Source organism: Acomys minous, assembly GCF_964271855.1.
Source record: "Acomys minous genome assembly, chromosome: 1".
NCBI classification, from domain to species: Eukaryota; Metazoa; Chordata; class Mammalia; order Rodentia; family Muridae; genus Acomys; species Acomys minous.
Window position 1 is genome coordinate 51,769,685 of NC_140483.1, and position 18,717 is coordinate 51,788,401.

General features: G+C 39.9%; 1 protein-coding gene across 3 annotated transcripts in view; it reads left to right on the forward strand.

Moving 5' to 3' along the window:
* PTPRC (protein tyrosine phosphatase receptor type C) overlaps nt 1-18,717 on the forward strand; it is a 108,949-nt gene that overhangs the window by 57,355 nt on the left and 32,877 nt on the right. For 2 of the 3 annotated variants that reach the window (XM_084787149.1, XM_084787151.1), the window contains 8 exons: nt 136-207; nt 1,632-1,652; nt 3,447-3,653; nt 4,524-4,652; nt 5,543-5,695; nt 9,550-9,678; nt 13,797-13,958; nt 16,882-17,090. In XM_084787149.1, coding sequence (XP_084643275.1) covers nt 136-207; nt 1,632-1,652; nt 3,447-3,653; nt 4,524-4,652; nt 5,543-5,695; nt 9,550-9,678; nt 13,797-13,958; nt 16,882-17,090 — 1,082 coding nt within the window. The remainder of the gene's footprint in view (nt 1-135; nt 208-1,631; nt 1,653-3,446; nt 3,654-4,523; nt 4,653-5,542; nt 5,696-9,549; nt 9,679-13,796; nt 13,959-16,881; nt 17,091-18,717) is intronic. The other variant, XM_084787150.1, reaches the window with a different exon arrangement.

Below are 18,717 nucleotides of genomic sequence, written 5' to 3' on the forward strand. Positions count from 1 at the left end.
CTTTGCTAATTTGGAAACGTATCAATTTAAATGCGGAAAGAATCACTTAGCAAATTATCTTGGCTAAAGAGTTTTTCCTCATGCCTTAAGATAATAAACTCATTAACTCTTGTCCTTTTGTTCATTCCTTTGCAGGTGACAACCTTACAACCCCTGCACCATCCACTCTGGGCCTTACAAGCACTGTGCCTCCAAGCACAACAATAGGTGACAATCTTACCCCCAATCATTCAGGCACACCTCTACCACTGCTGAGGATGTCCTCACAGACTTCCTGGCTTTCACTACCTCAAGGCTTCCTTTTTTGTGCAACGTAGAGTGATAATCCTAATGGGCCTGGAGCAGAGTCTAAACACTAGTGTAGCACAGTCATAGCAGAGATCACCGGGATACAATGCCGGTGCCATGGCTACCAAGATCAGATTATAGATTATAACACAATGTCCCCGAGATGATGAAAAAATAAAAGAAATGTATCATGTGACCCTATGTCATTATTTCATAATTCCCCTTTGCTATGAAGGAGCCCAGTTTATGGTGGTGGTGTTTATGAGGACCCACACAGGCAGTAGGCAAGCCTGTTAGGATGCATTTCTTTGAAGAACGGATATACTCTGTGATAAGCCACTGGCTTTTCCATTGAGAACAGGCAGGGGACTGATGGCAGTTTCAGTCTGTCAGTGAGGGGCAGGAAGAGGAAGGTGAGGCACCTTTTGGAAGATCTGTGGCAGTGTTGTCTGTGGTCTTGAAGCCAGTGTTGCCACGGCCACCATTCTTCCCAGATCCTTTCAACTCTGAGAGGATTAGTAGAAATCCTTTTGTTTCCAGGACTCAGACTTCTCCCATTCAGTTACATCAGTGGTTCTCAACCTGGGCCCCCCATCCCCCACCCAACAACCCTTTCATAGGAGTCACCTAAGACAGCACCAGAAAACACGGATATTTACAATACTTAACAGTAGCAAAATTACAGTTATGAAGTAGCCACAAAAATAATTTTATGTTTGGGGGGGGTCGTCACTACAACATGAGGAACTATATTAAAGGGTCTCAACCTTATGAAAAGTTGGGAAACATTGAGTGAAGTGCCTTTCTTAATACAAGTTAATTTCTGTGAGATCAATTAGCTACCCTGGATCCTATGTGTGGGATCATACAGAGGTTAAACCTGGGAACAAAGCAGTCCTTATCTATTATTGTCATCTGATAAAACAAAACAAAACAAAACAAAAACCCAAAAACCACAGCATTGCTTTATAGGGGTTACAATTATGGAAATCTTGCTTGAGACCCACAAAATGAATGAAAACTTTCAATATTTTGGTAATACGTAGATTTGTTCCTGTCACCCCGCTGACAGCATGTCTGTACCCAACAGTCTACGTATTTCTAGTCACAGTCATTTTTGTTGCATAACTCAGTGAAGATAATTTATAGTTGGCTCATTAGTTTATATTATTTGCATGCTTGAGATGAAAATAAGATATTAAGCAAGCTGTAGTATGTATTAAGTATAAACAGGTAGACTTTCTAGATTGTGGAAAGTTTATGAAGCAGATGCTCAAAGTTGAACACAGCAGACACATTCTAAAATAACATTTCAATGATTTGCCTTTTTTTCTCTTTTACAGCTACCACTCCACCAACATGTGGTAAGTCTGTTGGCCCAAAGACAGCCTCTGTCACTTTGGAACCACATTTTGATCATTTCTCTCTTCCTTCCAAGATTTCAACTTTCATCCACTGTTTCTGCTTCTCATGGCAAGCTGTACATCTTAAGAGTCACTATCTTTTTCATTTTCTTCATGTCCTTGTGGTGGAAGCCAAGTCCTTCTGCATGGTCAGTGTTACTCTTCGGTATTCTTTTGGGTCTCAGCACTGCAATCAGGTCCCCATTCACCTAGAGTCAAGGTCGGCTTCCCTGTTTTGTTTTGTCAAAATGATGTCTCAGGTTCAAGTTCCTTTCCTACCCACTTGCATCACCACCTCCTCACTGACACTCCAGTCTTTGGTTATGTGATCCTGCCTGCATCTTTCTTCCTGACTGTATCTTTGCTACTTTCCTTCCTTTGTGTTTGGAGTCCTTTCATATCCTCCCTTTTTGGTGCCTGAATTTGTCTTCTGACACCTTGAAAAAAAATCAGTCCTAGTCATCTGGAGTTCTTCCTGCCCCTTCTATCTGAACAGATGCCTCTCTTTTTGCCTTATAATATTTGCTGTCTAATTTTATTTTACATCTTTGCTTGGCTCCTGTAAATCAGTCTGGGTAGTATTTCTAAAAGCCAATTTCATCTGCTTTGTCTTTGTGTTCCTAGTATTTAAGACAACATATTAAATGTAACAAAGGGGACATAGTTTTGTCAAATAAGAACAAGTAAATAGGAGTTGTGAAGATGGGAGTCAAGTGCTTGCCACACAAACAGGGGACATGAATTCTGGTCCCTCACATCAATGTCAAAACGTGAGGTTGGTAGCAGCTGCCTGCAATCCTATTGCTGGGACGAAGGTAAGAGGACTCTTGGAGGTGCTGGACTGATACTGTTTATTACCAGATCAGAGAAAGACCCCATCTCATAAAATTAGATCACAAGAAATAGAGGAAGATGCCTGACGTCAGTCTCTGACCTCCATACTCATGCGTATATGTGCATGTACACTTCCTCACATACATGCACAGATGAACACATATACACCATATACATACATACACCCAGACTATTCAAAATGCATATTAACATGTGTTTAAAAGAACATTTTACAAATCAATAGAAAAATTTACACTAAATGCAAGGGTTTATTATCATATGTAATGCTATTATATATGTAATGGAATAAGTTGGAACTTATAATAATTAGAAAGCTAAATGATTTATAAAGGCATTTACAAAAACAAGAGAAGTTATAAAGCATGATGATTTTTTTCATATGAGTTCACCAGCAGATGAACTCGTTTGTGAGTTAATTCAACAAGAATTATTGAATTCTTGCCAATAACAGGCAGCTAGATCATGGACCCGAGTTAATGATGATGATCAAAATAGACTAGTTTTGGCTCTCATGGACTTCACAGTTTATAAAGAAAGATAGATATGAATCCAGTAATCAGCTGAGCATAAACTGGAGTCCTTCATAGGAAAGGGAAATTATGAAATAGTGACCGAGAGGCACATGATACATTTTTATTTTTCATATTGTTGGGGATATTGTGTTATAATCTATAGTCTGACTTGATGATATTTTGGTGTCTTATCTGCTGCTTTTATTTACTGTGTGCTAACTGTTCTTTTACTTCTGCTTGCTGAATACTTAATAAATTCCCTCCTTTAAAACCCAAAACACAACTAGTGTAGATCATCTCCATATAGAACCATATGTTAAGGCATTCAGTCCAATGCAGTGTCATTCATTCTGAATAATGACAATATTAATTTTCTATTTTTTCCTAGACTTTATGAACACTTCTGTGGCTTACTCCTATGACGAGAAAACTAAGTATTTTAAGGCAGAGCTAAAATATGTCAAAACCCCTATGTGTGGAAATAAGACTTGTGAAGAAGAGCTTACCAACCTAACAAGATGCTTAAAGAAAAACATCAGTGTGACTGATGGCCCATGTACTCCAGCAAAAACTGTAGAATTAGATGTACCCCCAGGTGAATGCCAATTTCTTTCTATCTGTGTATTTGGATTTCATGAGTGTGTTCAATGGCTCACCTATATTGTGACATATATTGAGATATATGGGTTTTCTTTTTAAATTCAAAATGTTCTCTTTGTCATCTTTTTTTTTTTGCTGAAGTTTTTATGTATATTAGGGAAAAGAACAATGTTAAACACCTGATTTTTTTTTTAAAAAGCAAAGGGAGAGTGCTAATTATGTTAATACCAGAATTATAATCCCATGATGTGGAAGGCCAAGGCAGGAGGATTTATATATCTTCAAAGCCAGCCTAGGCTACATGGTGAGCTCCGTTCCAGCCTGAGCGACAATGTGAGATGAGACCTTGTCCGCAAAACCCAAAACGGATCAGTAAACAAGGATCAAAATCATAAGGAAATTTTTTTTATCAAATGTGAAAATTGGCTACTTTATCTAGATGCTTCTTTGAGCATCATTTATAAGAGCAGCATGGGTTTTGTTGAAAAGCAGTGTGTATCTCTGCTAGGATATGCGGTATGGAGATAATATGTTGTCTTCCCTAACGATGGCAAATGTCTGAGGGGACGGACAAACTGTAGTTGGTGACCGCACATTACGTAGATATATCCAAATGCTATATTGTACATACATTTGTATAGTTATGCGTCAACTGAAACAAAGATAGACTTAAAAAAATAGAAGTGTGAACTAGATAATCAAGAAGCCTCAAACCTTGGGGAGTTCTTCAACTTCTCCCACCGCAATCTCAGGCTCACAAGACTGGACTTCCTGGGTATGATTTCAGAGTCTCTAGCTGAGAGGCTTCACACCTTCAGCACACCAGGAACCATCACCTAATGGCACGTCTATGTTTTCTTGACAGGGCTTGAGGCGTTTGACCTACACACCTGTACAGAAGAACAAGAAGCTAATACTTCAATTTGTTTGATGTGGAAAGTGAACTCTACCTGTGGCAGGGGAAACATTTCATACAGCTTTGACTGTGGTGCAGGTACGATACCGGGCAGAGAAATTCAATCATCAGGAGTTATGTCCTGTAACTTGGCTTAAATGTTCCTTCTATACCCTTGCCTTCCTCTGCCCACCCTTAGCAGTCTGTGGTAAGTCAGAAGAAAATAGCTCCAGTACCTCTGTCACTGAAACAAATTCACAAAATAGATAAATGAAAAAACAACCCATGGACGACAAATATTGCAAAAAGAAATAGAAATTAATTTAAAGAACTTTCTTGAACACTGCTATATACCACACATTGTTGAAGGAATGACTAAAAAGGGCATCATATGTACAGTACCATGGTCTACAGAAAGGGAGCACAGTCTTACACCTGTCCAGAGCTTACTTTCTCAGACGTCCATCAACAAAAATCATTTGCAAAGTCAAGACTATGTAGGTAAGGAGGAAAACAAGCATTTCTAGGCATTACTTTGGTTTCTACAGAGGTGTGGTGTTCTGAAAGGGACACTGGGATTCAATGTGAAGGACTCTTTTCCCTCTCAGCAGCAAGCCACCTGCCAGGACACAGTTGGCGAGACAGAGAGCGGCATGTGTACCTCCGTGCACACACATGGAGGAAGAGGAGGTGGTACCCTGATTGCCAGCATCATGCTAATGGGACGATGCTGGGCTGGGCCTGCAGGCAGTATGTCCAGAGTTGGAACAATAATATAATAACAGCTATAAATTGTTAAATATAAGGCATGATACTAGTTTCTGAACAAAGTTGACTGCAGCAGTGTTATCTGTGGAATCTGGAGCATATTATTGCACCATCTGCAGAGGCGTCTCTCTAACACTAAGTCTTAAATGCATGGCACCAGAAACGTAGTCCATGCACTATGTGCCGTTTCAGATACTCATGTGCAATGCTGCTTCTTTCAGGTAATCCACAGATGATACGTTGGACAGATCCACCTGCAAAATTTCATCTACACAACCTTGCTCCCAAAACCAATTACAAATGTGATACAGAAGTTCTCTATAACAATGTAGCACTTTTCAATACAACTAAATATGTGGAGACGGATTTTGGCAGTAAGTATATATATTAAGTACATTGCTTACATTAAAAAAATAAGTAAAACTTCCATTTCTTTTATGGGCTTCCATATTTTTGAGAACCACAGAAAATAATGGCATAGAATCACAGAAAGCATATCAGTGAGGAGAATTTTTTTTAAATTAATTTTAAGGCGAAGTTATACAAGCCTAAACGATGCCCTTCTTGTTCTGTTGCTCAAATCGTGTCTGTCGCGAGGCTGCTGGCAGCAGTTGCCATGGTTTGCAGGGGTTTTTTCCCATTTCCTTCCCTTCTTCCTTTCATAACACCCTTTGCTCTGTAGTCTTACATCTCCTCCTCCAACTGTGTCCTACTCCTTATAGAACTAAAGGAACCCATAAAATTTAAGTGTCTGAACATAAAGTAGGGACCACAGTCATCAAATTTCTGGAAATATAATTAGTAACAAGATAATGCTTATTAAATGGTAAATCAAAAGGGATTCTAGAAATTAACAGCATTTGGGAAGACAGAAGTGAAAATTTCCAATTAAAATTAAAACTCGCTGCTAAACACTAACCAAAAAATGGTGATTTATGAATAATCAACTATGAAGAAGACAAAAGGTGTCCTTGCTCACAAAACATAAAAACATTTCTAGAATAAAGATTTTTATACATCAGGTGTGAAAGGAAGAGAAGAAAAGCAATAGGAAAGGGGAAAGAAGGAGAGAGGGAGGGAGGGAGGGAGGTAGAGAAAGAGAGGGACAGAGAGAGATGGAGGGAGAGGAAGGGAGACAGAGACAGACAGAGCAGACAGAGACACACAGAGGTAAAGAGAGAACATGAAGAGAGAGAGTCAGGGGGGAAAAGAGAGAGAGAGCAAGAGAGAGAGAGAGAGAGAGAGAGAGAGAGAGAGACAGACAGAGAGAGAGACAGAGACAGAGACAGAGACAGAGACAGAGACAGAGAAAGAGACAGAGACAGAGCACTAGAGCTAGGTGTGATAGCAGACACCTATTAGCCCAGCTGCTTTGGTGGGCTGAGGCATGGTGATCACAGGTTGTAGGCCTCCCTGGGCAACCTAGTAAGACCTACATAGTGTGTGCAGGCTAGCCTGAGCTACATGCCATCACGTCTTTGAAAACAACCAAAACAATAACAACAAAAACAAAAACACAAAAAACACATTGATTTCCTTGTCCTCTATCTTTTGTTGTTGTTGAATTTATTCCTGGTTTAGGTTTATTTTTGCCTCTAATGGTATTTTTTTAAATTTCATTTTCACATTGTTAGTAAATAAAAATTCAAGTGATCTTTTTTCTGTATTTATATTGCAATCTGCCATTTATTTGAACTTTTTGGTATTGTTTTTATCATAAATTTTTTTCTGACCAGACACTAGCATGACTCTAACTTGTTTTATAGCTGTGGGAAAAGGGATTCTCACATCAAAGTCTACCCCTAACCTTCCAAAAGAGCAGGGTTATTCAGCTACAGGATAAACAGAAAAGTTTAATATCATGTGGGTATCAAAAACTTTAAGGCCAGGAAGGTTGTTCAGTGGATAGAGGTGCTTTCTGTCAAGGCTGAAGGCCTGAGTGAGTGCACAGGATACACATTGTAGAATGAAAGAATAAATGTTTGCAGTGGACACACGCGCACGTGTGAATACAAACAAATATACAGATTATGATTAGCACAGCCTTTGAAAATTGGCATAACATAATAGGAATCTTAGAAATCCAATGTTTATATTTGATAAAATACAAGTCATTTCAGTTAATTGCTTTAGTATCCTTATATAAGAAGGGTACCAAGTGGACATCAGCTATTGGGGCTGAGTACAGATATATTTCTTCTGCTCTAAAAGCTAAAGTTATGAAGCACCTAATCAAAACAAGAACAGGATGCTCTTTTCATATCTTCAAAGTAGGTGCATTTTTTAAGAAATAAAAAAAATCTATAAATTTGACTTCATAGTTAAATACTTTCTTGAAGTGATCTAAGGAAACAGCCTATACATTATATACTATAGGAAAGTATCCATGATTTATTTATTTGTTTGACATGGGCAGTTTCCCAAAATATATCAAAAAACTCTTTTGGCTACAAAAGCAGGGCACCAAATATCCCAATTTAAGTATAGGAAAACATTTCTGTCTGCAAATTTCATGAAAGATATACAAACGGTGACTAAGCCTGTGGAAAACTGCTCATCCTCATTAGCCATCTGATAAATGAAAGCCAGGATAAGGTGGAGATTGTACACATCTCCACTAGCAAAAGACTGGCATTATTGATGAGGAAGTAGCAACCCACCCAAGGGTTGAAGAAAGGCTCTATGTGCAAGGTGGAGTGGATCCATGCAGATGCATCCACTCCTGGAAAGTGTTCAGACAGCTGCCAAGCGTTTCATAATAGAGAAAGCGTGAAGGAAGTCAACAAAGCACACTGCTTCTCTCCTTGCTCTACCAAGACAGTTACCAGATAAAGATTAAATATTCTTTTGGAGTGTAAGTAGGAAGGTTCACTCTAAAGCTAGGCCTCCCAGTGGCATTGGATCTCTGGTAGGAATACCAGATAACAATGGTAAGTGTGTACCTTGGAAGAAACTACTCATCCTGTGTGTCATGAAGGAGAAATAAAAGGGACGAATGGAGACTGTTGATTCCATGTGAGGGTGTGCTTGCAATGACCCAGGCCTTACCTCCCCAACAGCCCACCAATACCTGTTGTGATGTTGAACATCAAGCCATAGCCTTACTGATGACTAAAAGGACATGCTTACAATGTGGAAAAAAAATCCAACTGCTATTTTATTTTATTTTTAAATTTAAATCATTTATTCAGATTACAACTCAATTGTTGTCCCATCGCTTGTATCCTCCCGTTCCTCCCTGCTTTTATCCTATTCTCCTCCCCTATGACTGTGATGGAGGGGGACCTCCTCCTCCTGAGTATGATCCTAAGGTATCAAGTCTCTTCTTGGTAGCCTGCTATTCTTCCTCTGAGTGCCACAGTGCCTCCGCACCAAGGGGAGGTGGTCAAATATGGGGCAGCAGAGTTCATGTAAGAGTCAGTCCTCGCTCTCGACATAACTGTGGAAAATGCCCTGTCCGTTGGGTAGTTCAGAGTAAGAGTTCGATGTTTACTACTTGTATTGTCCTTGGTTAGTACAATAGTTTGAGCAAACCCTCCCTGGGCCCCGATCCACCCATCACAATGTTCTTCTTGTAGGTTTCTAGGACCCTCTGGGTCCTTTTATTTCCCCTGTCTTCTATATTTCTCTTACCTAGAGTCCCAATTGGATGTCCAATATAATCTGTTCAAAATATTACTCTTTAATTCTATGTATATATGATGAATAAAAAGTTACCACATTTTAGCAATAGAAAGTAGATCAGAGATTATATGGTTTGTCTCAAGAGGGCTCATGTTGACTGGCAAGTGGCAAGGAGGGATGATGGAAATGTTCTATATTAATTGCTTTGGTAGCACATGGAAGTATGAACTCATAACTCATTAAACTATACCTTAAGCAAGTGCCTGTGAAGATAAACTATCTCATTGATTTCATTGAAATGTTTTGGCACAGCGATATCTCAAAATACCAAAAATTCTGAACAATGATATCTATGAGAAAAGAATAAATATTCTCAGGCATTCTTCAAATCAGTGGGATGTGTAGACTTTTTATTGTTGTATGCAAGAAAAATATATTCTGTGAAAAAGTAATCTAATCTAAAGGAAACTGCATAAGTCCAAAATTTTCACTGAGATTTTATTAATTCACATTTAGTCAAAAGATGGCTGTTAACGATTCGAGCTTGTTACATAAATAGTATTTTTCAGTGTCCTTTGTTTGTTTGTTTGTTTGTTTTTAACAGTTCCAGAAAATCCCAAGAATGTTTTATGTGGGAATGCAACAAAAAACACAATATCAGTTACCTGGAATAACAGCGCAACTCATTTCCATGGATTTTTCATATGTTCTAAGAATGTATCTGACCATTCAGGTAATTTTGTAAAAATGTAATGAGGGATTTTCGTTGGAAGAGAATATGTATCACACTTATTAGATTAGTTAACACAGTCTGAGATTGGTTGCCTGTCAGTTTCTATCTGCCAGTTGCAGAGCCAGGAAAAGAAGTAACCCTTTGCCCCCAAAAGGTTTGGAACCTCAGAACAGAGGGACCATGCTCCAAGGCTGAAGGGCTAAAAGCCCCCTACAGAGTCCTTGCTGTGAGCTGTGTTCAAATCTTAAAAGGGCAGATGATAGCAGGAGAAGGAAGCAGGCTCACGCGGCAAGTGACTGAATTCCGCCCGTGACAGAGGCACCTCTACATCTCATTCACTTACCATCAGTGCGGCCACGCTAACTCCACAGCTTACCATCAGTGCGGCCACGCTAACTCCACAGCTTACCATCAGTGCGGCCACGCTAACTCCACAGCTTACCATCAGTGCGGCCACGCTAACTCCACAGCTTACCATCAGTGCGGCCACGCTAACTCCACAGCTTACCATCAGTGCAGCCACGCTAACTCCAGAGCAGATCGTTCTCGTCCATCCCACGGAGCCGTGTGCAGGCACGTCTCACAATACCTCACAGGCAACCGTAAGGCCTCTCTTAATTCAGTCAAGTTTAACCACGATGGAGCCTTTTTAACCAAGGCTTGAAATCCTTGGTAATTTGAAAGGAAAATTCCAAACATTCTAAGTACCAAAAATCTCCGGTATTTATTTTTTTAATCTATCTATCTTCTATCTATCTATCTATCTATCTATCTATCTATCTATCTATCTATGTGTGCGTGTATTTACTTATTTATTTTGGTATATATGTATATATAAAAATATGTATATATTTATTTATTTATTTTGGTTTTTCGAGATAGGGTCTTCCTGTGTTAGCCTTGGCTATCCTGCACTCGCTTTGTAGACCAGGCTGGCCTTGAAGTCACAGTGATCCTCCTGCCTCTGCCTCCCAAGTACTGGGATTAAAGAGGTGCACCACCATGCCTGGCTATTTTTCAAAGCTAAAATGAGCAATTTCAATTTGCTTACATTAGGTAAAATTCAAGTTTCATTGAACTGCATTATGAAGCCATGCTCTGATGCGGAATGCTTGTAGGTTGCATATACAAGCATATGAATTTAGGTCACTAAATAAAAGCCAAGCTGATCTGGGGATCACTATGCTTAACACCTGGATATTATCTCAGTGATGAAGGCATTATCCTAAAATCCACACACCATATAAACATGTAGCAGGAGGCATGGGTAAGAGGATGTCATCTGTGTTCACTCTTCTCAGAGAGAAGCTTCTCATTATGCATAAAGCAGACCTGAGCTAGAAGGTAACATCAGTGTGCCTCAGCTTTGAGATTTCTGAGAAATAGATGCCGTTAGAGAAAGCACCTCCCCTTACCTGCTATGGAGACTTCTTCCACTGTGATATTCCACTGTAGACATTTGGTACAAAGTACGTGTTGCATCTTTTCTGATACTGCTCCTGAAAGCCCAAAGAGACATCCAAGAGCACCAGAGATGTGTGGTCTCAAGACAAAGCTCATGTTTACCCCACTGTGGGTGTTTATGTCCTGCTTTCCTCCAGAGGGCCAGGTGGAATTGTAAAGATGCAGCTCAAATTCCACATTCCAATGCCTAAGCTCTGTCCTTGCTTCATTTCCCTGACCTATGGTCACAGACAAGTGGCTTCATATTCCTATGGCTTAGTTTTCTATAAAGCCAGATGATATGATAAATACCAACTTATTATCTGTGGTGATGGTTAAATCAATCAACTCATGCATCACCTGAAATGGTGATTGCCACATGTAGACAGCCATTGGTCACTTTGTATTGTGATTGTTATCATTGTAACTGCTGTCTAATAACATGCTGCTTAAACTTTCTTTGCTGTATTTTTTTTCTACTCAAAATGTCAATATGTGCCTAATGATTTCCCACTTAGTGCATGCTGCTCTTCAGTCTGTACCTCAAGGAACATCCATGTCTTTACTTCTCATCCTAGTCTATGTTGACAGCATCTGCTATGCCAGTCGTGTTTGTCCACAAGTTCAAAATACCTGTCCTTTCATTTCTAATGGTTTGTGCCAGTAGCATGCTTATCTAGGACGTAAAAGTCCATCCATGGATTAGACCTAAACTCCATAAAAATATCTAAAGTTTTTCCTTTCGGTCCATTCACTCATCTTTCCATGTAAAGCCTAGATTCCAGCGTCCCAATCAAGTCCTCCTCATTCTCATGGCCCCATGAATTACTACAGCCTTAAAATAGTGTGTGAAACAGTAAATGTAGTTCCTGGTGATCAGGCTTCTTGCCTAAAAGTCTGGAGCAATAGCTCATATTGATGCTCTAAGGTCAGAGTCAAGTATCAGAAAGGATATGGTAAAAACAACTATTCTAAAGCATCACAACTTAGGGATTTTGTATTATTCTCTGGGCTCTGTGTTGTGTTGGATGAGAAGGTCTTCACAAATGTGCCTAAGTTTATGAAATATTCTATTCTTCATATTAATCATATGAAATTGTAATTTTGGATAATTTGAATTTATTCAATGACTTTTTGATAATTGTCATATATATATAATTTGTTTATCATATATATAATTAAAACACATTATGTAATTTCCCACATCCTTCTCCCTCTCCTCCCTTCTATACTTCTCCTATTTCTCCTCTCCCAAATCCACAGCGTAGTCTTTTTTAAATTGTTACATATACACATAAATGAACAAACATAAAAATACAACCCACTGAGTCCATTCAGTGATGTGTGTGTGTGTGTGTGTGTGTGTGTGTGTGTGTGTGTGTGTGTGTGTGTATGTTTTAGGGCTGATCCCTTGATATCAGATAATCAATCAAAAGGACCATCCCTAGGAAAGATGCATTATCCTGATTTCAGCAGTTGTTAGTAGCTGTATCTCTTTGTTTAAGGTTGGGCCCAATGAGGTTTCTTCCTTCCAGTAGGGATATCACCTGTTGTTGGAATTGTTCAAGTCTCATTAGGTAGCCATGTCTGTAGGTTTCCTTTCATAGCTAGAAGACACAATTGCACAGCCGGCCTCCTGATCCTCTGGCTTTTACAATCTTTCTGCTCCCCCCTTACTTGATGGTCCCTGAGCCTATGGTGCAGATGCATCACCTGGAGCTGAGCATTCTACTGTAAGCTGTTTTCTGCATTTTAACCAGTTGTGGCTTTCTGTAATGGTCTTCATCAGCCACAAAAAGAAGTTTCTCTGATGATGGATGAGAGCTACATTTATTTGAGGATAACGGTACATATTTAGACCTCAGTTAGGCAGTATACTTGTTTAGGGACGTGCCAGAGATAGTACTCCTATAGACAGCATGACCAAACTAACCATATACGGTTGGCTATGGCTACAGTACCAGATGTGATTTCCTTTGTGTTAAGTGGGCCTTAAGTCCATTTATATAGCTATTTCTTACTGCCAAGGTATGAATGCTCCTCTTGGACCTTTAGGGATGGTTTGCTGTATTTGCCATTGTTTTGGTTCCTTGGTGTCACAGCTGGGTGGGATACTGATTGCTTTCCTTCCTTAATGGCTTGCATATCACCTTCACGTACTTATGAAAGCTAGTCCTCAGGGAGGAGGCTTCTGGGTCAGATCCAGCTCAAGTCCTCTGACTCCTACATGCAAAGTGTATGGTGTCTTTAGCAAAAGGGATTTACCTTCGACTTGTGGGTAATGATTACCTGTTTCTTCTTCAACCATCCTTAGTGTTATATGTACCTGTTCCCTCCCTTCTCCGTGTTGTCCTCCTCACCCCCCCCAATGAAAGCCCCTCCACACTTCCCACCTCCCCATTATAGCACCTCTATCTCACTATCCCCCTTTCTACAAACTCCCTCCCCTGTCCCTTTTGAGTGTCCTGGTTTCTGCAGTCACTCCAGGTTGTATACTCACATCTGAAGGTTTGGAGCTAGGAACACAGACGAGACACAGCATGCTGGCTTTGTCTTTTTCTGTATAAATCCACTCAACATGCGGAGTCTGCTTGGAATCATATAATGTAAAAATCAAATTATTTGCATAGGAATCCTGACTTTCATAAATGTACTAAATTAGTTTTTCTTTTTAGTTTCAGAAAACTGCAAAGAGTTGAAGAAGATTACGGACAGGTATGTGGTGACGGACCTGAAGCCTTATAAAAAGTATACCGTGTCAGTTATTCCTTATGTCAACGGAATGGTGCAGCGTAATGGGACTGCTGGGTCATGCAACACTAGGACAGAAGCAACTTGTAAGTTCTCCACTTTAATGTTTCTCTCATAAATAACAAGAAGCAACAAATTCCATTTTCACATACAATGCGTTGATCTCTCTACTTCATTTGGGAAATACATTGGCCTGGCATGTTTGCTAACATCTAAGATTTTTAAGTCATTTAAAGCAATTATTTAACAACTGCTAATCAAGGTTCCTTGTAGTCACAGGGATGAAGGAAAGAAGCTGGAGGCATCACTAGTCACTGGGCTTCCTAAGGCTTCAAGGACTTAAGTACCTCAGCAACTTAGATGAAACACTAACTGCAGCTAGACAATGACGTCCTCCAGAACAGTTAATAGGACATTTCACAATGTGCCACCTTTTTGGTACTTATTTTATGTCCCGGTTTTCACTGGAAATTTCAGTGGTCTTGCTTCCTGTGTGACCTTCACTAGGTTTGCTGAAAAAAAAAATAGCTAGATTGATATCCAAGGTTAACTGACAGTCTCCGTTAGGGGCAGGAAAGAAGAAAAAGTCTCATGGAAAGTTAGGATCTATGACTATAGGACTTAATGAACACCAGACTCCTGGAAAAAAATGATGTCTTTAGTGTAAAAACATTCTCCACATCATTAGGGCTCAGGTTTTAAATGTCCAAATCCTAAAGTCCCAGTATAGAGCAGGAAAGAGCGCAGGTAATCCCCCATTCGCTCAGGAACTGTTGGCCTTTGATAAACGAGAGAAGGAGAATCAACTTCCTTTAAAGACGTGACCCTTGATAGGCTGACCACGCACTAGGCTGGGTCCCAAGCCCAAGAAGTTGCTCAATGGAGCAAGAAGGTGAAAAGGAGAAATCTCAAAGTTGGATGGGAATGAGTGGCAGGGCAGAGCGGATGGTAAGAGAAAGGGCTGCGGTATGAAGGAAGGAATGGGATCAAATACGTGTTGGATGACGTTCTCAGAGAATTAATAAACATATTCAAAAATTTCCAGGTCCTACCACGGTATGCTTTCGTTGCCTTCCCAGGTTTCTGGGATTTCAAAGCAAACGAAAGTGGTTGTTTTGCTTGAAGAATCTCACCTTGTATTGAGTATGATACATACTCAATGTACAGGTGGGAAGAAGGACCTGTGCTAGACAGGAAACCTTACACGTTTCTCAAGCATCCTCCCCCGCACCCCTCCATCCTCCTCTTCCTCCTCCTCCTCCTCCTCCTCCTCCTCCTCCTCACTTTTCACTGTTAGTTCCACATCCTGTTCTTCAGAACTGGGCAAACCCTTAGGGCTTCAAGCACATTCTCTCTCTGTCTCTTTCTCTGTCTCTCTGTCTTGTCTTTGTCTGCCTGTCTGTCTGTCTCTCCCTTTCTTTTCCATTTTTATTTTCTTTTTATTAATTTATTTATACATTTTATATACTGGTTCTATCCCCAGGCCTCCTCACCTCCCAGTCCCACCCTCCCTCCCTCTCCCTTATCCCCCTCCCCTATTTCTCAGATAAAGGGAGCCCCACTTCCAGTCCACCCAAGCTCATTAAGTTGCATAAGGGCTGAGTGCATTCGCTTCCCCTGTGGCCTGTCAAGTCAGTTCTGCCAGAAGGAAGAGCTCAAGAAGCTGACAACAGAGTCCATGTCAGAGACAGCCTCCGCTCCCCTTACAGAGGACCCACACGAAGCCTGAGCTACACACTGGTTTTATCTTTGTAGAGGACCTAGGTCCAGTCCTTGGTCCTTGGGTGATGCTTCGATTTCAGCAAGACCCTCTAGGGGCTTGGCTAGTGGGCTTTGTTGTTTTTCTTGTGTAGCTCCTTTCTCTTGCAGGCACTCCCTCCACTATTTTCTCACAATACCTTCGACACATTGCCCAATGTTTGGCTATGAGTCTCAGCACCTTGTTTCAAACCTCTGCAGGGTGAAGCCTCTCAGAGGACAACTCTGCTAGGCTTTGTCTGCAAGCATAGCAGAGTATTGTCAATAGTGTCAGGGGTTGGCTCTCCCCCATGGGGTGGGTCTTGGCTTGGTGCAGACATTGGCTGGACATTCCCTCAATGTCTGCCCTATTTGCTCTATCTTTATCCCTGCACATCTTGTAGGCAGGGTGGATTCTAGGTTGAAGTTTTTGTGGGTGAGTTGGTGTCCTCCATCTACTAGGAGACTTTGTCCAGTTAGAGTGTGTTCTCCTCAGTCTCCATGACACATGCTACCACAGATCTCTGCTAGAGTCCCTGTCATATCCTCCCAGGAGCCTACCCTGACTTAGATTTGCAGCTTGTCACAGGGAGGCTTCTGCTCACAATTTCCCTTTTCTCTACATGAATTCTGACCCCCCTCCCTCAGTCTCCCCAGGTCTGATCTCCACCCTCATCTCTCTCTGTGCTCCTCCTACCTTGTTCTCTCTCTTCAACCACCACCTTTGTCTATTCTATTTCCACTTCTGAGTAGATTTAAACTTCTTCCCCAGGGTCCTCCTTTTTACTTGTCTTTTTTTAGGTGTGTGCAGTGTAATATATTTGTCCTGTATTATATGACTAAAATCCACTTATAACTGAGTACACACCATGTGCATCTTTCTGGGTCTGGGTTACCTCACTCAGGATGATTTTTTTTCTAATTCCATCCATTTGCCTGAAATATTCATGATTTTTTTGATAGCTGACTAATATTCCATTGTGTTTATCTGCCACATTTTCTTTATCCATTCTTTATCCATTGAGGGACATCTAGGTTATTTCCAGGTTCTGGCTATTATGAATAAAGCTGCTATGAACATAGTTGAGCAAGTGGCCTTGTATGATGGAGCGTCTTACCGATAGGTGATTTATTTTAAAATGTTTTAAAGTAGATTTTGGGTCTGTGTTCTTGTGTGCACACCAACACTGAAAATGCTTTACATTAGACTCATGTTTCAAGTTCTTTAAATTTTCACATATTAAAATAACAAATATTCCTTTGTTTTGATAGTTCCAAGCAAGGTCAAAAATATGAAAGCCCTCCGGACGTCAGAAAATATTATAAAAGTCACATGTGATCCTCCTGATGAATTGAATGGCCCTAAAGGAATTTACATTTTGGAAGTCAAAAGTGGAGGTTCCCTTTTTAAAAATTTCAGTCACAGCAGTTGCAGTTTCATTGTAGATAATCTCTACTATTCAACTACCTATATATTTCTGGTAAGGTCATTTTTTTCCTATAATCACCACTTTCCCAAGATACATTACAGTGTTTAATACTTAGTACTTATATGGCCTCAATGTCACTGCACACACAAACTTAGGAATCTCTGATGACTGCCATAGTCAGCACTTAACATTCACCAATTTGATGGCAAGCATTTTATCTCCAGGATGAAAAGCAATATTTTATAGCAAAATTTCACTAGAATATTTGCAACTTCAAGATGACCTAACTGTAAGGAAGTTATTGCTTCTGTGACTGTTAGGAGACAGTTTGTGAGTAGTAGATCTTTCCTTTGCCAAATATTCATTTTTATTGCTTATTAAGTTTTCAACTACAAAATCTAAATGCTAAGATAAATTTAAGAAACCATTCAAACAAAGAGTCTTTAAAAACCTATAGTTTCACTGTGGCTCATGTGTTCTATAGATATTCCTGTTACACTTATAATGAACTTTTCTATGCATTAAATAAGCATAACCATCTTTAAAGACAGTTTGGCATTTTTTTGTATTGTTTTATCATGGGCACCTTTCTACATTAACATTTCTTGTTAATTTCCAGCAGTTACAGGAGTTTCTATCATACAATTTTTATTATATCCTACTAATTATACCTATATTGATCTCTAATATAAACAACTTTTGGTAAATGTGTTTGTTAATAAACAGCAACTTTTATTAATGTCTTTAATAATTTCTACTCAACACATGATCAAGTCCACTTAAGAAAGAAAAATCTTATTTTGGCTTCTAGTTTGAGAGAAGGTGTCATGGCAGGAGCCTTGTAGGACTGGTTACATTGCATCTGTAGTCAGAAAACAGAGATAGATAGGTGATAGCACCCAGTTCACCCGCTTATTATTTCACTGAGGAGCCTAGACCATTGAATGGTGTTGCATTTTGGGTTGGTTTTAACCTATGCAGGTAACCCTACTCTCTCATAGACATGCCCAGAAATGTATTTCTTAGGTTATTTTATATCTGTCATGGTGATGATCAGTACTGGCCATCATAAGTCTACTTGCATATAACTTTAAGCCATAACCAGCCACCTTTTGTGCTCACCTTGTCTTCACCTTTAAACTTGCTCACACACGCTCTTTCCAGCACTTCACATTTTGTGTTTCTCTTCTCTCTTACTGGAGATCTGAGTAAGAGCAGTAAGTAGTAGCCGTGCTGGAGCCCAAAGACTGTGCTGTCTTGAGATTTCTTTCACCAAAGGAATTAATCCACTTCCTTACTCAATTTCTCAGCCATGGACACAATCTTAGCCAGATTCTTTGTCAAAATGTATCATGTAGTTGACACATTCATCCCTGGACTCTGTCCATCCCCTAAGACCACATGAACTGAACCCTGACTATCTGCCCTTCTCTTGCCACTCTGGTCTTCAGATTTCTACTAGAATTGTATATTATGCTCTTCTTACAAGCATTCTACACTTTCTCTAGAATGAAGCTCCAGGCTCTTCCACCTTCTTTGCACAAAGCAGTTCTAATGGACTAAGAAGCATGTGCTCGGGTGTATCACAATAGTGGCCCCATTCCTTGGAGGCAAATTTCTTTGTAATTTTTTAATTTATTTATGAAGACATATGTGTGTGTGAATGTGGGTACATAAG